The sequence below is a fragment of the Copadichromis virginalis genome, linkage group LG6, assembly GCF_057382275.1.
Source record: "Copadichromis virginalis isolate Kocher_CV1m ecotype Utaka linkage group LG6, C_Virginalis_male_GT1.1, whole genome shotgun sequence".
NCBI lineage: Eukaryota > Metazoa > Chordata > Actinopteri > Cichliformes > Cichlidae > Copadichromis > Copadichromis virginalis.
Genome location: NC_140623.1, coordinates 34231238 through 34256811, shown reverse-complemented (window position 1 = coordinate 34256811; position 25574 = coordinate 34231238). Strand labels below are relative to the sequence as shown.

Below are 25574 nucleotides of genomic sequence, written 5' to 3'. Positions count from 1 at the left end.
TAAAGGTGTAAAGCCTCATAAAACCTCTAGAATAATAAATGAATAATAAATTGTTTTTGTTCCTTCACCTTTGTTGACCCTACCTGTCTTTCCTTCCCGTTTTTAATTTGTTTTCTTTCTGTTGTTTGTTTATTTTCTATCCAGAGTCTGTTTGCTCTGGCTGGGGACGAGGACAGTGAAGTGAGGAAGAATGTGTGCAGGGCTCTGGTCATGCTCCTAGAAGTCCGAATTGACCGTCTCATCCCTCACATGCACAGCATCATCCAGGTAAAGGCCTGACTCATCTCGACCTTAAACTATGTTTGGCTGTCGCTTTCTCATCTTCTTAATCACTTGTTGTTGGGTTTTTTTTTCCCAGTATATGCTCCAGCGGACGCAGGACCCAGATGAGAACGTGGCCCTGGAGGCCTGTGAGTTCTGGCTGACACTGGCTGAACAGCCCATCTGTAAAGAGGCCCTTTCTGGCCACTTGGTCCAGTAAGTGCTCACTTTCTCCCATAGCAAGGACTGGTTTAATGATGAGATAATTTCATCTGAGTAGTAATGTGTTTCCTTATCTTTTTTTTTTTCCTTTTCAGACTGATACCTATACTGGTGAATGGGATGAAGTATTCTGAAATAGATATCATTCTACTAAAGGTTAGCATCCTCTGGACAAATCTGGCATCTCTTCTTGTGTTTTGCTGTTTACCTGTGTTCTGAATTCACCTTGAGCTCTGATCTCCTCCAGGGTGATGTTGAAGAGGACGAGACGATTCCAGACAGCGAGCAGGACATCAAGCCTCGCTTCCACAAGTCCCGCACTGTCACCCTGCAGCATGAAGGAGGGGAGGGCGAGGAGGGGGAGGACATCGATGAAGATGAGGACGATGATGATGACACGCTGTCTGATTGGAACCTACGTGAGTTTCGCATGCAAAGTTAGAATTAAAGTTAGATTAGATTTCCTTACCAAAACAAGTAAAATGGAGCAGAACAGCACAAAAAATTAAACGTAGAACTAAATTATTAATAAAGAAAAGGTTCTTGTGAAATCTTTTGTGACATAAAATAATCTAAGCATTAGAAGGAAAGAGGTAGGACTGGGTGAGCTTTTGAACATTATTTTAAAATTAAGGTTAAAGTAGAATAGAATACAAGGATGTTTGATTGAAAAGGGATCCTGTAGGTTTTTTGAACCTGCGTGGAAACTGCGTCATGTCAAAAACGTCTTTCAACCTAAAACCTATTATATACTGTTTTGTTGTGTAGTATTAATATTAAAAAAGTGCTTCACTTTTTTTTTTTCTTCTATTTTTTTCTTCAAAACAGTACATTTGAAAATTCATGGACAAGGTTTAGGGTTAGCATTCAAAACAGTTTTTGGTTAAAGAGTGTGCACATACCGGTGAATTACTCATTACAGAAACATAAAAAATGATTTTAGCAATTACCGATACTGTTAATTGTTAATGTTTAATTATTAACCTTCATTGGGTGGTGGTGTAACAAATTTGTTAAGCGCCCCGTGTGTGTTTGCAAGAGTGTGTGCACGCGCAGGTATGTGAGAGATATGAATAGAAATGGATTGATTTCTCTGGGGAGCATTTACCAAAAAACCCCACCTACTTATCCTCTTTATTATAACCATTATAACCCTGTTGTGGTACCTTTTATTATAACATAGTTATCCAACACTGATCCTGGATTTTCCTCTTTTCAGGGAAGTGCTCTGCTGCCGCTCTGGATGTTCTTGCCAACGTGTTTCGTGAGGAGTTGCTGCCTCATCTCCTCCCCTTGCTCAAAGGCCTGCTTTTCCATCCTGATTGGGTCATCAAGGAGTCCGGCATCCTGGTGCTTGGGGCTATTGCTGAGGGTAAGATGAGGCAGAAGCACAGTAAAGGGGACTTAATATGTTTTTCTATTTTACCTGAGAAAAAATAAATTTCTAGTTTTAATCTGGGCTTTTTGTGGTACACCAGTTCATCCACTACTGAAACAAGCCATGTTAGTTTTCTTGGCCCCTCCTTTTAAGCTAACTTGCCTATTGCTTGAACAGAAGGTGGATGGATTTTTTTTGCTACAGCCAGAGCTGTGTATCTGAGATTAGAGCAGGGCAATATGACCAAAAACATTTATCGCTATATACATTTGAAAATTTGCGATAACTATATAACTGACAATATAATTGACACTAGACAAAACATTTGACATATTTTTGAGCGCCGTGTACCACATAAAATCGTTTCGAGGTCAGTAAACACAACCAGAATTCATACATAAGGCACACGGGATTATAAGGGGCACTGTTGATTTTCAGAAAAATCCAAGTATTGATTTTAAGTGTGCCGTATTTTCCAAAAAACACGGTAATAACGACGGCCCGCTAGCATGCTCTACCAAAAATAGTGCTTTGTTGTGTATCGGAGGGACAAAAGCCAAACCAGTTCCACACCACTGAAGTTGCAGCATTTTTACAAACCAATTCTGGTTCATCTGTTTCATTTAACGATCCACTTTCGCCCTTCTCATTCTCCGTCGCCGCCATGCTTTTTCCGCCATGTGCGTATGAAAACAAAGGCACTGTGCGTTTTACCCATATTCTATCGCGATATTTCATTTTCTTATCGTTGCCCAACATTATACCGGTATTACCGTGAATGTTATGATATGGCCCAGCCCTATCTGAGATCACATTAAGGATATCTGCTCTCACTGACCAGAACCAAGAGTACAAAAACTGCCTGAAACAAAGCACTTAGAGCAATCTGAAAACTGAACCTTTGGCTCCTAGGGATTACTTTTGTATATGACAGAAAATGGGTATGTGTTTACTAGGGGTGCAACGATACACAAAATTCACGGTTCGGTTCGGTTCGATACTTTGGTGTCACGGTTCGATATTTTTTCGATACAAAATAAAATGTTCATGCCTTTTTAATTTGTCATTTATTAAAATTATAAATATATATTTTAACTCAAAAGTACAGTTTTTAAATTTAACTCTAACCCTTGTGCGCGTTTTTTATTTTGACAGCGAATGCGCACCTGCGGACCACTTATGTGCAGCCCTGGTTATTTAGCTCGTCATATTGCAGCCACAGAAATTCTTTTGTCCATGAAACCATAAAGCTGCACTTTCTTTTTGCCTTATAGTCTGATTTGTCATAACTTCTCCGTTTTGTGGTAAGCTTTTCTTTGGCTGTCACTTCTTCACCCTGACCTGTCTTATTTGGCTCAGCAGAACTAAAATATATATCTGTCTGTGAAGGTTCTCAGTCATCCAGGTCATCGTAGTCAAATATAAATCCTGCTGCTTTTACACGCACTCAAGCTCAGCGATTCTCTGCGCGATCAACCTCTCACATGTTTAAGCTGCGGGAGATTTCACTTGTCATGTTTGCATAGTAAGCTAACGATTAATAAGACGATGTCAGAGGAATTGGTGCACAAATTATCATCACTCACAGATCAGTGCTGTCGCTCTCTATACACAGTTCGCACGATTGCAAAGTGAAAGCAAAAAAACAAGCGCAAATTCAAACGCGATTTCAATATGTCACATATTGACAGTGGCTCACCGATGCCAATGACATAATTACCCAGCTACATTTCTGAAAGAATGCAAAAGCATTGACATATATTTTTCTTCCTACAATAGCCCGATGGGCAGGGTAGCCCGTCTGAAAAAAATCGCTAGCCCCAGGACGTCGGGCTAGCGATATTGCGAGCCCTGTATCTGATTGAGGAATCACTCATCTTTGGAAAAGAGAGTTTATTACAGAGAAATGTCTCTTTCCAAAATAAAAGCTATACTATCCGCTTCTTCTGGGCTATATTCTCAGCAGCATAAGGAGAATCATGTGCTAACAGCTGTCTAAATGACTCGGCTAAAGTTAGTAGCATGCTTGTTGTTTTTGTCTTTGCACTAGGATGATGTCGGCGTAAATGTGCAGTCATATTCGTTGTGTTCCCACTAGTGCTTTCAGGTTAATCTCGTTGAAATGACCTTAACGCCACAACACGGCAAATCTCCGTTAACGAGCTACCGCCGATCGCCCCGTGCATGGGGCTAGACGGCCAACACGTTAATGAGCTAACTGCGCTAACACACTAGTTCCCACCCATGTAATTGAGCATTGCATGGCGCATCCAACATACTGTTTTACTTTAGTCCATGACTCGCTTACCTTCAGGGTCATACGTCACATGAAAACCAAAATAATTCCAAACGCCAGATCTGAATGAAAGTGGGGAACGTCCATGTTGCAAGGAGAGCTTAACTTCTGTCTTGCTAGCTTGCCCTGCGCTCTTCCTTCTGACTATGCTGTCTGTGTTGAGCGCTCAGTGAATCTGCGTTCGACTGCTCCGCCTAGGGTCTACAGTGCAGCCTAGGCGGAGTAGTCGAACGCAGATTCACTGAGCGCTCCACACAGACAGCATCGTCAGAAGGAAAGTTGATAAAATAAATTACAAATGTTGTATTGTTCGATACATATGCGTACCGAACCGAAAGCACTGTATCGAACGGTTCAATATCGATACGAATATCGTTGCACCCCTAGTGTTTACCTAGGTCCCCTCTAAAGAAAACTGATCATAGATGATAAGTTTAAGACTGTAACTATGGGGAGACCCCCCACATATTGTGTAATCTTTTATAAAACATTTTTTTTAAATTCTTTTTTAAATTTTAGAAATATCAAAACAAATTCTTTTCTCATTTCCACAATAGTGATAAATAAATTATGTTTATCCTTCCAGGATGTATGCAGGGTATGGTACCTTACTTGCCTGAGCTTATCCCTCACCTCATCCAGTGTTTATGTGACAAGAAGGCCTTGGTGCGCTCCATTGCCTGCTGGACCCTCAGTCGCTATGCCCACTGGGTGGTCAGCCAGCCCCCTGATGCTCACCTCAAACCCCTCATGACGGAGCTGCTCAAACGGATCCTGGATGGCAACAAGAGAGTACAAGAGGCTGCATGCAGGTACAGATCTTCCCTTTTCTTTGTTTTCTGTGTGCTTTCTAGTTTCTTACTAATAAGTGGTTAAACAAATTGCGTCCTTCCTCAAAGTGCATTTGCCACTCTGGAGGAAGAAGCATGCACAGAGCTGGTACCATACCTGAGCTTTATCCTGGACACCCTGGTTTTTGCTTTTGGGAAGTACCAGCACAAAAACCTCCTCATCCTCTATGATGCCATAGGAACACTGGCAGACTCTGTGGGACACCATCTCAACCAGCCTGTGAGCCCGAACGTTTTAGACACAGCTGCATGCATTTACACAAAAATGACAAAAAACAAAGACAAAAATCTCCCTCTTGTTTTGTTTAGGAGTACATCCAAAAGCTGATGCCTCCACTGATAGCCAAGTGGAATGAGTTGAAGGATGAGGACAAAGATCTCTTCCCTCTGCTCGAGTGTCTGTCATCTGTTGCCACAGCGCTGCAGAGCGGCTTCCTTCCCTATTGTGAGCCCGTCTATCAGCGCTGTGTCACCCTGGTCCAGAAGACCCTTGCTCAGGCCATGGTGAACCAAACATGCATATTTAATTACTCACAATTTATGCTTTTGCTGCTTTACATAAATGACACTCGTTTTGCGTACATCTCAGATGTACAGTCAGCAGCCAGATCAGTATGAAGCACCCGACAAGGACTTCATGATTGTGGCCTTGGATCTTTTAAGTGGCTTGGCAGAGGGACTCGGAGGCCACGTGGACACACTCGTGGCTCGCAGTAATATCATGACCCTGCTTTTCCAATGCATGCAGGTGAGGAGAGCCTATGTTTGTGTGAATGCCTTTCCAGAGATCATTCAGAGTCAATGCTGTATATGTTTAAGTTTTCATTTTTAATGTTGGTGTATGAATCTCTGAGTCTCTCTCTGAATCAAATTAGCTGCATGCATGTACATCGGTATTAGTGTAATTTCATGTAATGGATTTTTTTTTTTTTTAAATCCCTGGTTCTTTGTATCAGTTGTATTTAGAAATGCTCATGTAAACAGGATATTTTCCACTACTTTTCACTCTGCATTTAATTTTAATGTGAAGTAGCCAGAGGAAATGTGCTATATTTGTAGCAGAGTGCTCAGCGCTTGCAGCCATTTGATCACAGAAGGTTTATCTGGAAAGAAACACTTTTTTTTGTTTTAAACTGCTCATGTTTTGCAATGTTTTATTTTTTTCAAAATCGCAGAAGAAGGAGGAGGACAACTGCCACGACGTGTTAGATGTGCCAAATTCTTTCAGTCATTTGATGGTGTATATTCACATTACTCCTTGTCTTTCTGTCTCTTTTGTCCCAGGATACGATGCCCGAAGTAAGACAGAGTTCATTTGCTCTGCTGGGTGACTTGACCAAGGCTTGCTTTCCTCATGTCAAACCCTGTATCGGTAAACATTTAGCTGTCTGTTACCCTTACACACCTGTACATACATATACGTATCCCATAATTCTACTTTTTAACATTTTGTGTCTCTCTTAGCTGAATTCATGCCAATCCTCGGAACAAATCTGAACCCAGAGTTCATCTCCGTCTGCAACAACGCTACCTGGGCCATAGGAGAGATCTGCATGCAGATGGGTACGTGGAAGAAGCCCAGTTTTTGTTCTATGTATTTATGCTAACTTTTTGATGTACGGCTGTACAGTGTGAGATGTCGTGTGTCTCATTTTATTTTTATTTCTCTGTCAGGAGTGGAGATGCAGCCATACATTGCTATGGTTCTGAACCAGCTGGTGGAGATTATTAATCGACCCAATACTCCCAAGACCCTGTTGGAGAACACCGGTATATGATTTCACAGATCATTTTATACATGCTTTCAAGGGGAAGGGAAGGGACTTGTACAGATACAAATACGCATTTATCTAAGAGCAGGTTTGACTCATCTCTGTTCTCTTCCAGCAATCACCATTGGCCGGCTGGGCTATGTGTGTCCTCAGGAGGTCGCGCCCATGTTGCCGCAGTTCATCCGACCCTGGTGAGAGATGGTTTGATTCTGAGTCTGAAAAGTGAGGTTGAAGTGAAAATGCAGACTTAAGATACTTTGTTCTAATGGATGCATTATCATTTACATAACTTCATTCTTTAAATGATTTCCAGAATTGTTACTAATTCCTTGGGAATAAGAATTCTTTTCTTCAAGCCCAATAGCAAAATAAGTCGTCTTTCACAGTGACACAACAGTTTGCATGTCTCCCATAAATTTTTGATTTGGTTTATCTCTTATTAAAATGGGACTTGTGAACTCACAATTCTGGCAGCATCATGCTTAGCGGTCACTAACTGGTTAATAATTGCACAATGCAGGTGTACGTCTCTCCGAAACATCCGAGACAACGAGGAGAAAGACTCCGCCTTCCGTGGGATTTGCATTATGATTGGCGTGAACCCTGGAGGTGTGGTGCAGGTGAGACACTGCTCATTGCAGTCATTAGGATTCACAGTGTGCGTATTTGGCTGTAAATTAAATCAAAAGATAGTGTTGAGGTTGATCTCTTCCTGTGTTTGTTCAGGACTTCATCTTCTTCTGTGACGCTGTGGCCTCCTGGGTCAATCCTAAAGATGACCTGAGAGACATGTTCTACAAGGTGAGGGTCCACCTCATTTTAAGGGGCGAGTTCTTGTTTCCACAGCTAGTACCATCCTTCTGTCTCCTCTCCCTCTGAGAGTGACTCGGTGTGAGGTGCAGTGACCTTAGGCGCAGCAGAGTGTTAACTATGAACCTCAGCAGCACAGACAGGGATGTTTCTATGCAGAAAAACTGACTGCACACATTCCCCTCAGGGTCCATCACATAAAGTGTGATCTAAGACTAGACAGACAAACGTCAAAGCACAAGGATCCATTCAGTAATGTTTAATTCAGTCTAATGTATCAGTGTGCTGGGCTTCATTATAAAAGGAACCCTTAATATGGATTTGGATCAGACTGATTACATTGCAACAGAACTTGTGTAGGACCCTTCCTTTGATGCATTTGATTACTGACCTGTTTCATAATACCCCGTTCCTCTATGGCGAACAAAATGAAATTGGTAAATCTGCCTGGTCTATAAATTTACCTTTTATACTAGGGCTGTGCGATATGACTAAAATCTCATATCCTGATATAAGACATTTATTGTCCCGACAACGGTATGTATCACAAATGTTACATTTTCTGTAAATTCTGTGAATCTCGACTTGCGTGAAGTGTTTTCAGCTGGGCATCGTGTACCTGGAGTCGAGTGTTACATAAGTTGAAACGGCCGCAATTTTCTTTGAGTTTTTATTTTATGGCGTGTCTAAGGTTTATTTTTTAGCACCTGACGGCTCTTTTTAGCTTCTTGTCCGTAAACACTCTGCATGCTATTTCACGTAATTCAGTTTATTTTGAAAAATCTCAACAGGATCTTCAGATTTATTTTGAAAGGTTTATGTGGAAAACAAAGAAGCGGACAGCGGAGCCACGAGATGGTTTTACCGTCGTTGTTGCTAACGGCAACGCATAAAAACTGTCGCTTGTCCGTCCGTGGTGTGGTTATATTAAGAGAAAGCGAGAACTTTAAGAAATTCTACAGTGACCATCAAAACGATGAAAAAATATTTGCGTAAACAGTTTATTTTGCGACACCACGAAATAAATGATAGCGTAAAATGAAACGATGGACGTTTTCATATCGTCATCCGATATGCATCGTTATATCGAACAGCCCTATTTTATACTATTTTGATCTAAGCTGATTTTGGCCTAGTTTATAGTATTTTGATACTATATGACGTAGGTCTCCAGAAAATATTGGGTGATGCCTATTAGTTTCACTCCATGTCCCTGAAGGAAGTAACCACTTACTGGACACTGTTTTGCACACACATACTTTACTTAGGTGGGACTCTCTCAGCTATATACGGCTCCTTATTTAAGTTTTTGTTTTTTATGTTCCTCTAAGAGAACTATTGCATTATTTTGAAAGTTGAATCACTGCTAACCGGCTATCTTCAGCTGGATTGCTGGCTCGGTTGTAGTTGTGGTGGTTAAAATGTGACCACAAGTGACACATTCAGTGGGTCTGTAATGCAGTAAGCAGTGGTTGCAGCATAACATATAGAGACAAAGTGGAAATTTTAGAGCAGATAATAACACAAGATCCTGAGGTTGTAATTATGCTTTTTCACTGGACTGTTTCTCGATCAGTCCACTTCTCCTGCCTGCTTGAGATATTGAAGAGATGCCATTTTTCTGTTTCCAAAGATCTTGCATGGTTTTAAGGAGCAGGTTGGGGAGGAGAACTGGCAACAGTTTTCAGAGCAGTTCCCACCACTGCTGAAGGAGAGACTGGCAGCCTGCTATGGGGTTTAGATTCTCTACACCCACCTAAGAGGTAATGCCACATCCAGCTTCATTTAAACTGCATTTTTAGGCACAAACTGTATTTGATTAATATTAACTTATTTGTGTCCATCTCTCTCTCACTTTTCGCTCCTTCCAGGTGAGCCAGCAGGAGGAGGGTGAATGGGAAACTCATCCATCTGTGTATTGCACTGCCCTGATCTGGGGGGAGGGAGAGGGATGCTATTGGCCGCTCCCCCTGATGGACGGCCCCCACGCCCTATGTGTTTGTCCATAGAGGGAGGGTGGGAGGGAGGGACAGGGAGGACACCTCTAGATTAACTAGGCAGGGACCTGACACAGAAAAACTAACTGGTAGGGACAGATAGAGAGGGACAGAGAGAAGGAGACGGAGGAGAGATGGAGGGAGAGACAGGATGGGAAAGAGGAGAGGCAGGGAAAGATACCAGCATAGAGTGAGTTCAGGGAAAGAAACGGAGGGAATTCAGTAATAAGGAAGGGAAAAAAGAGCCACAGAAAGGTCTGTTACTTGGCTTTGAGGACAGGGACAGCTGAGATTTTAATGGGATTCTTAAACTTAAGAGTAATTCTTGACCGACAGAGACAGACCAACGAACACAGACTCTCACACTTTAACTTGCACATGCTGTACATTCAGTACATGTAACAGACTGTAGGTGGCACTATAATTTAGACTTTTTAAGACCTACTACATGTAGTTAGGGACCGACAGGTGTCTAAATTCTGTTCATTTTCTGGGTGATACATTTCTTTTCTGGGGAATAGGATTCAGTATAAATTACTTCATCCATAGTCACTGAAACAATACTTAACTGTAAGATAATCTAGCTATCTTCATCTGTGTTTCCTACCTTCATTTTTGACCAGAGTGCTGCTTCACAGAGCTTTCTATCTATCAGACGTATTCCTGTCACATTTTCTACCTGATCAAACCAGAGTAAGAGAGCAGGAGGGAAAAAAACTAAGCATCTTTTCCTCTTGGCTTCACAGCAACCATTCCTCTAGGAAGGGAGGATTAGGGCTAACACATTTGTTTTCTCTCCAGAGGGGGAGGAAATATTACCAAGAAAATCACATTTTTAGTTGTCTCTGTGCAGTTTTGTGCGTGTGAATGTGCACGCGCGCACGTGTGTGCATGTGCAGTTTATAAATCCTTACTTCGGCATTCTGTGTTAACAGTCCGTGAAATGTGTATTGTTTTTGATATGGTACCGAGCTAAAACTTGACTCCCACCGCGATGTCCTTTGGCACCTGTTAACTGTGACCAAGTGTGTGTGTTTGTTTGTTTGTTTTTTTTGTATGTGTGTGAGTGTGTATGTGTTTGTCTACATTCGTACTGATATCCATTTGATGCCATATCAATATCTTAAGTAAAACAGTGATTGGCAGTGTCATTGTGATCTTTATAATGTTTTAAAACTGGTCCTTTTTTTGCTGCTACTGATGATTCTTGTTTTTGTTTTTTTTTTGTTTTTTTATATAGTGGATTTAAATTCGCACACTTAACACAAAAAATGAATTAATGCTATTTTCAGTGACTGTTAAGTTGTTTTTTTGCACTTTTTAAAATTTTTTTATTTTACCTATATTTTGTTTTTGTATGGATTTTTTTTTAACCTCACCCATATGATATGGTTTGACCCTAATGTCAGTGTTTGTCATACTGTGTTGCACTGTGAAATTAAGTGTCTGTGACTGGCAAAAATATCCCAATACTAAATGGCAAATAAAAATAACTTTGTGAAACTGCGACTAATCCGCACTTTTACAATGACTAACCTTGCCATATTGCTGAGTGGTACGTGTGTGCGTGTGAATGTATGTGTGTGTGTGTGTGTGATCCTGCATGTGTAGGTGCGCATGAGTACCTTTTTTTTTTACCTATGAGCATGTTTTTGATAGTTTAGTTATGATGTGTGCACAGTAGGGATGCAAATGATATTTTCTTTCTGTATTTGGAAGGGTTGTAGCCTGCCCCAGCATACTTTGTGTGCATGCTCAGTGTCGGTGTTTTCACTTTGCGTGCGTGAAAGTGTGTGTGTGTGTGTGTGTGCAGTTTGATGGATATTTTAGAAAAAAATGATTGCCCTTTACACACCAACACACCACCTCAAATCACAATAAGACAAGAGCACAGTACACTTAAAATAATAAAAGCTAGGACACTGCCAAAGAGCAATAGCCACTGAAATTTTAAAAGCAGACAGTGATTAGAGGTGAGCTGCTATTTCCAATAGTCACCTTGTTTGTCGTGCTGGTGTAGAGTTAGACGCACAGTGGGGCTTTTATGGATAATCATTGTTAAGGTTTTTCCAGCAAAATTGACTACAGGGATTTTTTTTTCCATTTGATAATCTGCCAGTGTTTTGCAGCATGTTGAGATTTGGAAACACGCAGTGGTACTTGGTTTGACCTAGACTGTGACCATAGAGATAATCAAACCGATCCTTAGTTATTTCAAATATGAGATAATCTCAACCCCAGTTTAATTCTCTCGCCACTGTCTCTTAGTTCAAAGCTTGAAAACACATAAAAATGTTTGTGGTTGCTTGTTTTTTGCTTTACTGCTATATTTTTTTTTTTTTAAATCTTCATGAGCAGTTTTTGTATTGGCAAGGTCGGTGTATTTTGTTTCTTTGTCTTCTTCAGTGCCAGTCAAGATTATGATGAATTTGAAGTGAAAGTGGGGGCATCACGGCTTCTTTAAGAGGAAAAGAAGCAGTTTATGTGTCCGTTCTGTTTATATAATAAAAAGCATGATAATGTTGCAGTTTGGCAGAAAGACTTTGGTACTTTTTGTTTTTCTGTGAATTCCTCTCGCCAGTCTTGTTCCCTTTTTTGGAAGATGGGAATAGAAATAAAAATGCTTTCAGTCTATTATATGATTTATAGTTTGTGTGGAATCTCAAAAGTCCAAATGGATAGTGGAGTCGTGAAATAAATCATGACGTGCATGCTGAAGGGTGATTGTTACAGTTGCCAGTCCAGTGTTTTTTATCAAAGGATGACGGTTTGGTGTGAATTCTTAACTCTTAAAAATCCTTAGCCCTTAGGGCTTAAAAGTTTGTTTGTTTTTATGCTGTATTTTCTGTTCATGCAAAACTGAGCTGCAAACTCCATCATGTTCAGCCATGAGTTATCTCTGGAAATATTAATGTTACCAGAATTTCCTCAGGTCACCTCGTCAGGAACTCTACTTGGCACAAAGGTGGATGTTTTACAAAAGCGCACTGCAGGACTCTCAGGAAATAAAAGTAACATCGCTTGCTCTGTTTAGTTTTCACAGCAGACCTGGCTCTTGTACTGAAAAGTAATGATGCAAACGTCCCAGCTGTCCCGCTAAACTGTTACCTTTATCCCAGAAAACATTACAGTGTCTCTTAATCTGCAAGGGTCACTTATAGATCTGGAGGAACAGGAAGAACAGTTACTTTAATGTGTAGATGTTCACGGAGAGAAAATGTGGCATATTCAGATGTTTGTATCTGCAGTTTATTTACTTAATTTCAAATATGAACTTTGTATATATTTCACACATTTTTCACTGCTCAGTGTAGATTTTTTTAATATACCAATTTCATTTTCAAAATTAAGATGTATTGTTTTGATCATTGTAGTGCATTTCGGGCACAACTATGGAAATGCGTTTATAAAATGTTATGAGTAATATGATCCACCGCAGACTCCTCAGACTGCAGACTGGGTCAGTGATTAAACACATTCAACATAAATGTAACATAGTACATGCATAACATTTCTTTCTCAGCTACTTTTAATTGTGAACTAAAATATCTTATACGAGTGTATATAACAACAGCCTTTAGTTCATGGATTCTGCATTTGAAGCCTCCATATTAGCATTTTGTAGCATATAGCATTAGCATGTTATACTTTTAACGTCAGTAGTGACTCCCTAAATTGCACAGCTACAATGCACAGACATACATAGGCTACTTTCTAATTATGTTGATAGAATACAAGAATTTCACTCACCAACACTGAACCACAAACATCTGGGACGTATAATTTCTCAGAGCTCAGAACTCTTTCCAGGATATTTAATGGAGATATTTCAGCCAGTTGAAGAGGTTTGTGGGAAATTAAAAAATTCTATCAGCAATAAAAAAAATTAAGTACTTGAAAAAACGCTTAAAAAGGAGAATTCGGTGACTTTTAATGACGTATAACGTGCACGAACATCCAGCTTTCATATAAACTCATACACAGTAATTTAAAGCAGCTGCACTCAATCACAAGATTTAAGGATGAGGTAATGGAGCTAATAAAATTTAATTTATACAGAGTGTTAGAGTTGAATAACACTGCATCACAAAGCTTTGTTTACAGTTTGCAAACTAGTCGAGGTACATGAGAGGGATTTAGCCTGAAGCTTGAGGTGAAGTTTGGGCAGAGAACGTTCAGGGAAACCCCCGAGTTAAGCTCTTTTCTGTCTGATCACTTCTCTCCCAGTGTTTCCTTCCTTATCTGTCCCTTTTCCGTCTCTGTACTGAGACACCATCACACGTAGATCAGCACACAAAATCTGCATCCAATGCAAAAACTGTGAGAAAGCTGGCTCGCTCGCTTTGACAGATAAAAATGTAGGCTCAGTTGTTTCTATATGTGTTTGTTTCAGCTGTAAACTGATACGAACAGGCTTTCATCTTCTGTTGGTGTCCTTATTCAGCTTTTTGTTCAATTTACAAAGTTCACAAAGAAGAAGGGAAGAGCTGATGGTCCCACAGGGCCAGATATTTTTGCCATGACCTCATGAAGACTTTAGTTACAGTTCACTCTGGTCTGGTTTTTGCTACAATGCTTGAAGAGCAAACCTACAAATATAATTTCACCTGAAGGCAAGGCAAGGCAAGTTTATTTGTATAGCACAATTCAACAACAAGGTGATTCAAAGTGCTTTACAGAGACATTAGAAACAAGAACAAATAAAAAGCATGATTTAAAATTGATTAAAACAAGCAAATAAACTAACTAACTAATTAACAAACAAACAAACAAACAAAACAGTATATAAAATCAAAACAGATAAAATCAGAACAGTAGATAAAATCAGTAGTTAAATGTAAGTTTTGAAATTTAAGCTTAAAGTGTGGATTTGGTGCTTTATTCAAATGCAGCTGAGAACAGGTGAGTCTTCAACCTGGATTTAAATAAACTGAGTGTTTCAGCTGATCTGAGGCTTTCTGGGAGTTTGTTCCAGATATAAGGAGCATAAAAGCTGAATGCAGCTTCTCCGTGTCTGGTTCTGACTCTGGGAACTGATAAAAGACCGGATCCAGATGACCTGAGGAATCTGGATGGTTCATACTGGGTCAGGAGGTCATTGATGTATTTTGGTCCTAAACCATTCAGAGCTTTATAGGCCAGCATCAGAACTTTAAAGTCTATCCTCTGAACAGAATGTTTTGGTTGTTTTCTGCACTAAATCATATCTAACAAGACCTTTTGGATTTATTTTTTAAAATAAAATCCAAAAGATTGTTGACCTTTAGAATTGCACATGTACACACCTTCATACTGAAATCATGTAGTTGTTTCTTTCACTAAGCTAAAGCACTTAATTTTTAAAGTTTCTCTTACCAGCAGTTCTGCTAACTAACAACTTTTGGTGGGATTAATGGAAAAAGATGCAAAGGGATGGTGGTTGAACAGCTGAACGGGTCATAGCGTTCATGAGAAACTGCCAGTTGAGCAACCTAAATCTTTCAGATCATCAAACAAATTTTAATATTAGACATCGATGTGGAAGAATTTAGGTTCTTCTTTGCAGATTTGTTGAAATTCAACCACAGTGGAGGGTTTGTGAGCATAAATGGCCCGTTTAAGGTCACGCCAAAGCGCCTCAGTTGGATTTAAGCCCACACTTTGACTATGTCACTCCAAAACCTTCATTTTTTTTCAGAGTCGTGCAGAGTTTGACTTACTGGTGTGTTTTGGATCATTGTCAACATTCCTCCACAGCAATGATAGTTGTAGCTGCCAGACAAAAGGAAAAGGGCAAATACGAGGCTTGTGGAGATGGCGACGTGTGCGACAGAGGAATATGACAACAGGAAGTGTTGGAAATGAATGATCTGCTGAGGTGACCTCAAACAGGAGCAGCTGGATGAAGGTTAGGATTGGCCTTGCGCATAAATGCTTGTCAGACCTGGATATTACAACACTACTGTCGCATTTTGCTCATATTATGAAAGTTTATTTCACACAGCGAGAAATAAATGGGCACATTGACAAGAAAATAATTTACAAAGCTAAAACAAGTAATCAGAGGCTACTTAGTCTAACTTTTAAATATTTTCTGGTGTAGAAATCACTGTGGACCATTTAAGAAAAGTGCTGAAGTGATTAAACATCATATATAACATTGCCCTGAATTCACATTTAAAAGTCACATGGTACCTAAGCTGAGATATTGAACACATATGGTGACTACCTACTCCAGGATGCCAGTCTGATGGCTTCATTTATAATTGAAAATAATAATAATAAAAAAGCTTTATCTATATATATCTATATCTATATATATCTATATATCTATATATCTATATCTATCTATACACACATAGATATAGACATAGATATATACAGAGGAAAAAAAGAAACATTTATCTACAGCAAATACAGCAGGTACAGATAATATCATAGAGACATGAGAGCACTGTGCTCATGGCTGTGAAATTGCTATGATTTGATACACCCTCTGTGGTCTGGGCACCATAAAAACAGTAAATGATCTGCCAATCATCAAATGTCATTGTTTAATACAGCCAGATTCCTGACACATCCACAGGGCATGTCTTGGTCCTTAAAGACACTGGAAAGTAGACATATAGACAATATTATGCAATATCTTAAAATGATTTTATACACAGAATAAAATTTAAGAATATTACCACAAATGTTCCTTTCCTTATACAGTTTATCTTCTTGCACCTCTTTCCTTCCACATGCCTTTGCAAAGTGAAGCTATGCTCTTGCAGCAATCATGATATCAATCCCCACTTTGTTTCAGTCTCTTATTTTACCCCTTAATGGGGTCAGAAGTTGCTGAAGATCTCTTGTTTCTTGCTCCAGTCCATAGGGGGTGCTCTTTTCCTGTTGCGGCTGCCCAGGACCTTTTGCTTAGCCTCGGCAGCTGTTGGGCTAAGACGCAGACCGCTGTCCATAAAAGGGTCTGGAATATGACTGTCATCCTCATCAGGGATCTACAGTACACACAAACACACTTTCTTTAATTACACTATCATTTTCAGATCGTATTGTTGATCTCGCACATCATTTCTGTGTAGGTTCTGACTCATACAGGTCACGGTAGTCTTAGGAGCTTGAAAAGAAGGTGACTGTGCCTAAAAATCAAAAGGCTGAGAGTCCCAAGGTGAGGCCTATTAGGTCACCAGATGCACGGTGTGGATTCTCATCAGGTGTGAGTAGGGATTGAGGCTCCTGGAAAGGGATCTCAAGAGTGCATTATAAGTCCCTGAGAGTTGGTATTGTAAGCCACGCCCTCTGTTCAAAGAAGTCCAGTCACCTTCTTTTTAAGCCCTAAGATGGGTCTCATAAATAATTCCTCTCTCACCTGAAAGCTCATGTCTGAGCTGCTGATCTCTGACTGGGTGGTGGAACTTCTGGAGGACTGGGACGCTGAGCTGCCATTGGTACGGGACTTGGGAGACAGTTTTGTAATCAGGGAGTTTGTCATGGTGACGTTTATTATCGGTGCCTCTGTGGCAGAGAATTCAGTGGTTGGAGAGGGCGTAGGTGGCTCACTCTCAGGGGCTGGGTCATCCACACACACTTCTGTGAAAACCGAAACAATAATAAGCATCTCCTCTCAAGAACAAAAATAACTGTGTCTAATAGCACAGGCACTATTTAACCTTTAATGTGGGTGATAGTAGGTATGATTCCCAGTCTGTTAAAGAGCTCGTCTGTCTCCTGGTCCACCACTAGGAGGCGTACTTCATCCCCTGCTGCTCTGATGAGGCCTACGACTTCTGAGTGCCTCAGGCCCTCTGTGGTCACTCCATTCACCTGAGACAGAAAACAAAAACAGAACAGCATTGGAGACAAAAACAGCACAATTAAAGAGCCTAAAGGCACGACACAGGACAAAGAATAGAGAGTGGCTTTAAAACTACGTGACAATCAAAAGGTATGAAAAGATCAAATCCAGAATGATTTGCATGAATTCCCTTCCTGCCTCCTCACACTTCCTTTACCCAACACAGAATAAAAATCTCTGTCCGTGAGTATCCCATAAGACTTCACTTTCTTTTTGCCAGTAAAAAACATCGCTTTCCCACACAGACTGACAGGAGCTGATGTTTTTATCCCAAAATTAACGACAAATAAATGAAGACTTCCAATAATCACCAGGTATTTTAAAAAAAAAATGACTAAATGATTTTAGTTTACCTGCAATATTCTGTCTCCAGGACGCATGCCTGAACTCTCAGCAGGTGAGTCGGGATCCACGGCACGTACAAACTGTCCACGCTTTTTCTTATCGCTGTGCAGATTAAAGCCATAGCCTTGCTGTCCCTTTACCATCTGACACAAACGGGGAAGGAGCTGAACGGCTGGCTCTGGCGAAGGCTCTACCTGCAGCTATAAAAGAATGAAAAAGAAAAGCAAAGATTACTTTTACTTTTAACAAAAAGTAATGTTTAAATGTTTTCGATAGCGATGGAGAAGATACACATTACCACAACACTGGCCAGTTGAAACTAATGAGAGGTGAGGTCAACCAAATTAAATCTATTTCCCCTGAGTTTGTGTGTGTATGTATTAATGCAGTATAATCCTTAACATTTAACTCAATAATGTTTGATATACTGATAAGGCTTAACATTTAATAATGTTATAAGATGAATAATGTACAACCTAAAAATTTCCATTAGAGAGAATAACACCAATACTGAAGGGCAAGCAAACATTTTGAAAAGGTCTGAGGACTCTTTATAAACTTTACAAAGGATTTGGATTTTACAAAATAGCTGTCAATAGAAACCATGCGGTATTTAGTGTCAACTAAATACCGCATGGATGCCGTTTGATTTTGTGGCAGTTGTTGCCTGGTTGTTATTATTTTTACTTGTTAAAAGAAAAAAAGAGCAGAAATAAGCTCTACCATGAAGCAAAAACTACTCAGGAGCCGTATTTGGGATACCTCCTCTTTCTCCTCTTTATGACATCATACAGAGCCAAGAGTGGGAAAAAAACAGCCTACTCTTGTCGGTCAGACAACCTGAGACTTTGGCTCATATGGGTTACTTTTACATATGCTGATAACACTGTTTCAGACTTTGTCCATGTTTAACAGAGACATTGATGATGAACCTTTGATTAAATACATGAACGCAGATTCGATGTAATAGACTTAAGGAGTTTATAATCATGTGAGATTCAATGCCTGGAAAAGAAAACGTCGACTATGTCAGCGTAGCTTGCTGTGATATGAAGTATACTATAAACACATTATATTTTATAGCAAATTATGTGATAAACACTTAATACAATATAAGGTTCGTAAAGATCCTTTATCTGAACTTACTCCACCTTATAAACTGGTGACTCTCAGTTTACAGCAATTAGCCACAACATTGAAACTGGTTGTCTGATAAAATGGGAGGTGGGTTTAGTATTTAATTCAAAAGAACATACTAGTGTCCTGTAAGAATTAACTGTGTGAAGAACTCACTATTCTTTACATATTTATCAAATATGTAACGTTTCACGCTGTTATACAGTAAGCAGCAGCTCCGAGTTCTTGACACAGAGGCGATCCTTTAAATGTGCAATATGTAGAAATTGTTGGTTAGGTTGATATTTTGTTTTTATCCAATCCTAATCTAGTTTGATGTCAAAATGTCTTTTTTCTAACAAGAAACAAGCAAAAACGTCACAGTACAGCTGCCCCAAGATATCATTTATAACAAGGCTCTTGTATTGGATTGCAACAGATTGTTCTGGGCATTCATTCATTGTGGTGTATCAGCTTTCAGTACAATGGTGCAATGACAATATGATCATATCAAATTATTTTTTGACATAATTCAGTTCTAATAAGTTTCACACGTACATTACGAGTCAAAATGAACAGAACAGACGTTTTTTTGCACACTTAAGATATTTTGCTATATGCAGTTTTACATTTCGTGTGCAAACTTCCACAGGTGTGGAGGTGAGAGTGTTAGGCTGTCTGTTTTTCTCTGGGTTAGCTCTTTGATGGATTGGCTATCACACCAGGGATCAGCTACAGTTGCCTCCACCTTTCGGTTGGATAAAAGAATAAGGTGGAGGTTTACCTTACACAATATTGCGGGTGCACTAAAAGTTGATCAGAAGGTAGTGGTTGCCAGGTTGAATTAGTAGTCTAAGTGGATCTGGCGAAAACACATTAAGCCCAATGAAGGGCCTAATCTCCTGTGACAAGAATTGGCACAGCGTATGACTCAGCTGCTGCTCAGACCTTGACTTTGGCTTATAGTACTAGGTACATGCTGGCTTTGTGTGTGTGTGTCTCTGTGTGTTTTGCACCAGTGACTTGTATTAGTCCTTGTCCTGAGGGTAGCATTTAATATTGACTGTTGAGTGACGCAGTTCTGACTACACCTTCATGGGTAAGCTGGCCTGAGGGCGTTGTGACAGATCGCTGTGCTCTCTGCTCAAACAAAAACTGAATGCAAAGCACTCACAACTCCAGGAGTAGCAAACATATATGAATAACTACAGTGCGGAAAGGTTCATCCCTGACTGTCAGCTTTAGCTAAGGAACAACACAGCAACTGTTTTTAAAGATCTCTGTTATATTATAGACGGATTAGCTGTATTTGTCATGTTGACCCAAAATAGCTGACACATCAAAACTGCAGGACATGCTTATCTGGAAATATCTCAACTGATCCATTTGAGGATCTAAAACTTTTCCTCTGTAGATAAAATATTTGCATATTATATTAATGATAATCAAATAGGCAGGTCAACACACAGAATTAATTGCCTGCAATGGAAAACACTGTTTTAGAGTCTTGCTTCAGGTTTAAAATATCTTTGTATTTTTGCTCTAATTGTCAGACAAAAAGTCCTTTTTGGGCTCTTGAAAACCACATTTTAATAATTATCTGACAATAAAAACAATTAACTGAATGGTAAACGCAGAAATCTGCACACTAACAGATGCTTTTTTCTATATCTATCCTATAACATCTAAGCAATAACAAATGATATATTGTTTTTAGTCTGAGTCTGAGTAATTGAACACAGCAAGTGGAAGCGAAGTGTGTCTGTATGCAGGTAGCATTTCTGTGACTAAGCCAGATCAATGTGCAACTGAAATACCAGCCAACACTGTAGTTATATTAGACTGTTGTATATGGGCATCTGCTTCCATAATAACACCACGGAGCAATGAAAATGTGTCTGTATTTACACGTACCATGACGTGAATGTCAGTCACAAGACAAATGACACAGAAGTGGAGAAATTAGAGCCACTGTGTCTGTGTATGTGATGTGCTCGTCAAGGGCATAAAAATTTTGTCTCTTGTGCACATCTGCAAAAAAGTATATGTATCATATACACAGAATTATCCTTCTGTGTAAATGATACAGGCAGCTGCAAAAAAAAGTTCAGGTCCAAAAAAATCCCAGATGTAACTATAATATAGAAAATCCTTTAGCAGCATCCTCCATCATATGTTTCCTGTAGCTACTCATGAGACTTTTACAGCAACAAGTAAGAATTCTGGAGCATTCCTCCCAACAAAACTTCATCAATATTTCTAGGATGCCAGGATTGAATACGCTTGTTCTGATCCTGTCACACAGTGTGTTTGGTTAAGGTCGGGACTGTAACATGGTCAATCCAGGTTTATTTTTCCCGTGGCATTGCCTCTGAGACCAGTGGGAGACACAAACTAAGCGTCTGGTGGTTACAAGCTAGTGCCCAGATAAATCTGTGCCGTGGTACCACTTGGGTAATAAGTACTTTTTAAATCATCCCTGACATTCTCCTGTAAAATTTAGATTTCACGGTTGCTTCATTATTTCAAAACATTTACGAGCTGAGGTAGCAAACAAGCCTTGGGAACAGTTGGGATAAAGTTCTGATAATGACATTGCTTTTGTGTGTGTGTGTGTGTGATGTCTTTATAACACAACTTTTAGAGATTTTGTTCGACTGGAAGACTTGACAACAAAGACTGTACGAAGCTGTATTGATTTTTGCAGCTGTGTTGCTGTGGGGTTGCTCACTTATTTTAGGTCTCCACAGGAGCTCCACTCCCATGGACAGTAGCAATAATTTGTCCCAGTTTGTTCTGGTCTTTAAAAAGATTTATGTAGCCCCTTTCAGCTACAACTCTATTGTGCTTTTCAGTTTTTGAGTTTTTAGACTTTGAATTAATTTGTAACTATCTTGTATCTTTAGTTTTAGTTGTTGTGCTTTGTTGTTTAGAGTCTTTACTTTAGAGTCTGGGTTCCCCTTACTTATGTTAGCATTAATCTCATATGGTTTTATGCTGTGAATATTTTGTTTCTCATGTGTTTCTCAGTTGTCTGTACTCTTCAGTAATTACCCTTCTGTGTATATATATTTGCGGGCTCCTTTTGTCTTTTGTGAATGCCTCTATTTAAAGTCCCTCATGGCTCTCAGTTTATGTTTTAGAATTAAGTGGACTGGATTTCTATATTTTTGCACCTTGTGGAGTTTGGCTTCCTAGTAAAAAGTTCATTTTTATGTTTACCTGGTTTACCTATGAATCCTGGATTTTGGTCCACTTCCTGCACTGCGTCATATTTTATTTTGTCTTGTATTATATTTTCACACTAATTATGTGCCTACAAAGCAACTTTAAAACATCAGAAATCTAAAAGAAAAGGCCCTTGCAAATGATATGTTAGAGACTCACATTGTTCCCTGCAGAGGGGGTGGCCACAGTAACACCTGCACAACATAATGTAAAGCTTAGTTAACTTTTAGTTTGAGCAGCTGTTGGCTGTGGTGTAACATTGATGTAGAGAGATTTCTTATATTTCATTTTATTCTTTATGCAAACCTTTTCCTGAAAATAAGCTGCTGTAATGGCCATCAAAGCAACAGCCGCTATTTGCTCTGCCTTGAGCTAAACAGATGGCAGTCTGACGTGAGCCACTGGCCTTAAAGATCCTGGTCCTCTTTGTTTATATCCCAAACAGCTAAATCTCTGACAGCCAGTTGCTGTTTATTTCTGCAGCAAGACTGACATTACAACGTCACATTGAGGTCTGGTGGGCACTTTTGGAAATTTTGTTTTTGCTCCATCACACACACTGAAATTTAGGACTTTAACCCTCTCAGGCTCAAATTAAACTTTTTGTTGCTAATGCACAACCAAGTCCTGCAGTGGTACTCCTGAGTAAAAAAAAATCATAAAATATGTATGTGGGGTAATCAGGTTGTTAGTTTTTAACTGTTGCAAATTGGCAACGCCCGCCTCAAGAGGGTTAAATGATTTTGTGTTTATTTTGTTAACAAAGAATTTACAACAAGAATTTTTTGCAGGCAGATGCAGTGCAGACTCTCACTGAAGCAAAATAAGAACTTTGCTAGAAGGCTCACATTTTTCGACTGTTTTAATGTAGCCTGTAGTCCTGCTGTACTTCACCTCATTATTCTCTGTATATAAAACAGAACAAAGTTTTAAGACTATTTCAACTACAACTTCACACTATATTCTCAAAATAAAAGTCTGTCTAAACAATAACTATTGTATTGTGCACTGTATTTGTCACTGGTGTTCAGTCAGGTGGGAAGAACCAGATTACATCAATGAGAGGTGATGATGCTCAAAGAGACAGCACTCTTTAATTACAGCTAAATTCTGTATTCTAAATGTTCGCACCTGTCTGAGACAACAGTGGCTTAAAACTGATGTAACAATGACCTTTCATCATATTTAAGCAGATTCCTGAATTACAGGAAATGCTAAATATAGAGCAGTAATATTTGACAATGCATTTTGACTAGAGAGGAAAGTAACAAGTGTGTTTCTGCAAACCTGTGTGGGTGTAAGACTTCTGTAACACAGACTGAAATTTCAATGCAAACAGCCTCTATGTTGCATCATAGTATATTCCCTTACCACGCTACCCATGTGGCCCTATTACTGCCAGGCAAAGCATGCATAAAATGCTTCAAAATAATAGTTTTTCATTACAAAAATATATAATTATGATCAAGTTTTCAGGCATGCGGTCTCCCTATTTTTTACATTGATCCCCTGCATAGAAAAAAAACAAGCAATGAACCGAAACCATGGGGTGGAGCATTTTCACTTCTTGTGGATATCATCTCTGTCCAAGACAGCTAGCTCAATGAAACAGAAAGTGATTTAACCTCCCAAATAGTCCCCCCATCCTTTTACGCTTATCCAGTTAAGGGTTCTGGAGGGGGGGGGGGGGGGGGGGTGGAGCTTATCCCAACTGCCAAAAGGTAAGAAGCAGGGTACACTCTGGACAGATCACCAGTCTGTCACAGGGGTAAGACAGACAACCATTTGCACTCACATCCAACCTTATGGACAATTTAGAATTACCAGTTAACCTAACCAACTGCATGTCTTTGGGAGGGATATAACCCACAGGAACACTTTTGATGGATTTGAACCCAGCACCTTCTTGCTGTGTGGCGACAGTGCTAACCACTGTGCCACTGTAAATGTCAGTCCAAGACACCTACCTCATAATTAATAATTATTATTTAAACTCCCACATACAATTTTATATTTTATGAAGAAATTCATGTACCTTCATCTTAATGTTTTAACCCCATTTAAGCGAGTTTCAGGAGGTCAGCCTTGTGATTTGTTATTGTTGGATTTTTTCAGTCTCACCTGTTAAGACAAGTCAACAGGCTTTCTAAAAGTACTTGTCTGAGACTGAATCCAGGCAGCTTGCCAGCCAAGTACAGATTAGTGCATGAGAAACATCAGGTCTTACACACTCTTAGCACATTAACACATTGGTTCACAGTAATCACATAGAATTATTTTGAAGACTCAACTGTTCCTCTGGTGCTCATAAAAAGTGTCTTGATGCTCACTCTTACCTCCGGGTCTGTCACGATACTTGAAGTCACGGAGGAGCTCTTGACCTTGCCTTGTGTGATCATGCGAGTGGGTGACTCTGCAGCTGGATAATGAAACACAGGAGTGTAGCTGGGCGTCATGGGTGAATTAGCTCTGGGAGAGATGCAGGGTGTCTGCCCAGGAGAGGGACGTGGGGAGAGGGTTCCCATCTCAATGGCCAGGTCCTCTGTGCAGGCCAGGCCATGGCTGCGGAGGTAGTCTTCTGTTTCTCTATCCACCACCAACAGTCTGGTGCGGTGGGGCACCTCACGGATCCTGTTCACTACCTTCAGAGAGGAGAAAGGAGTAACAGCAAGGAGTTTCATATATATTAAAATGGTTAGATGTGTCATTCAGTCTAAGCTGTTTACAATGAACTGATCAGCTCATTACATTTACATTACATTGCACTTTTGTGTTATGACAAAGGCAAAAAGTCATTCCCATCACAAAAGGCTCACACTGACCCATTTTACAACCCCACTCTCTCCTACTCCTCAGGCAAGAGAAAGTGGTCTAACAGGTACTCGTTGCATATGTAAGGGTTCATGGGCATTCCTGGATCATTTCAACCAAGCAAACACATGAAAATAAATATAAATTACCGAACCAAAACTCACTTGATGATGAGTTTCATTCTCTACATTCTCTCCGTTCACCTCCACCAACCGGTCACCTGGTCGCAGCCCGGCCAGGTCAGCCGAGGAGCCGGGCTCGACTTTGCGGATAAATTGTCCTCCTCTATTCCGCTCGCCATGCAGATGAAATCCATAGCCACGCTCTCCTTTGACCAAAAAACACAGCCTTGGTCTCAGCTCGATTTCCATCCCAGTGCGTCAGTAAAGGAGGGAAACAGGTTAGAAGGTCTCGGGAGAATAAGCAGGTGCTTTGCCTAAGAGCTGTGGAAACGCACTGGCTTTTAATCCAAAGTGGTTATGCGCTTCAGTGACCAAAAGATCAGCATCGCTTGGCATCCTGTGAGCCTTTAACTAATCCACAATTGTTCTGATGAAACAAATTAAAATGTAGGCTAAAAGTAATGAGTGCTTAATCCATCGTGAAATATCCAGAGCTGCAAATATGAGCGCACAAAATTGTGCAGAGTG

The 25574-nt window shown here is 39.9% G+C and overlaps 2 protein-coding genes across 4 annotated transcripts in view; one reads left to right on the top strand and one right to left on the bottom strand.

The window, feature by feature from the left end:
* Positions 1–16497, top strand: part of tnpo2b (transportin 2b) — a 19345-nt gene extending 2848 nt beyond the window's left edge. For 2 of the 3 annotated variants that reach the window (XM_085460050.1, XM_085460052.1), the window contains exons 8-24: positions 145–267; positions 359–477; positions 579–639; positions 731–902; positions 1703–1855; positions 4744–4969; positions 5057–5228; positions 5318–5512; positions 5598–5756; positions 6293–6380; positions 6473–6571; positions 6683–6778; positions 6896–6971; positions 7301–7400; positions 7507–7581; positions 9224–9353; positions 9462–9605. In XM_085460050.1, coding sequence (XP_085316176.1) covers positions 145–267; positions 359–477; positions 579–639; positions 731–902; positions 1703–1855; positions 4744–4969; positions 5057–5228; positions 5318–5512; positions 5598–5756; positions 6293–6380; positions 6473–6571; positions 6683–6778; positions 6896–6971; positions 7301–7400; positions 7507–7581; positions 9224–9331 — 2022 coding nt within the window. In that variant the 3' untranslated portion in view covers positions 9332–9353; positions 9462–9605. Of the gene's footprint in view, positions 1–144; positions 268–358; positions 478–578; positions 640–730; positions 903–1702; positions 1856–4743; positions 4970–5056; positions 5229–5317; positions 5513–5597; positions 5757–6292; positions 6381–6472; positions 6572–6682; positions 6779–6895; positions 6972–7300; positions 7401–7506; positions 7582–9223; positions 9354–9461; positions 9606–15323; positions 15475–16436 lie in introns of those variants that run through there. The other variant, XR_014920947.1, reaches the window with a different exon arrangement.
* On the bottom strand, positions 15549–25574 carry nherf2 (NHERF family PDZ scaffold protein 2). Its single transcript, XM_085460053.1, has 6 exons — positions 25089–25574; positions 24450–24755; positions 17778–17969; positions 17240–17393; positions 16939–17159; positions 15549–16567 (listed from the first exon to the last, which is right to left on the bottom strand). The coding sequence occupies exons 1-6, from the start codon at positions 25293–25295 to the stop codon at positions 16400–16402; spliced, it is 1248 nt and encodes a 415-aa protein (XP_085316179.1). The 5' UTR covers positions 25296–25574; the 3' UTR covers positions 15549–16399.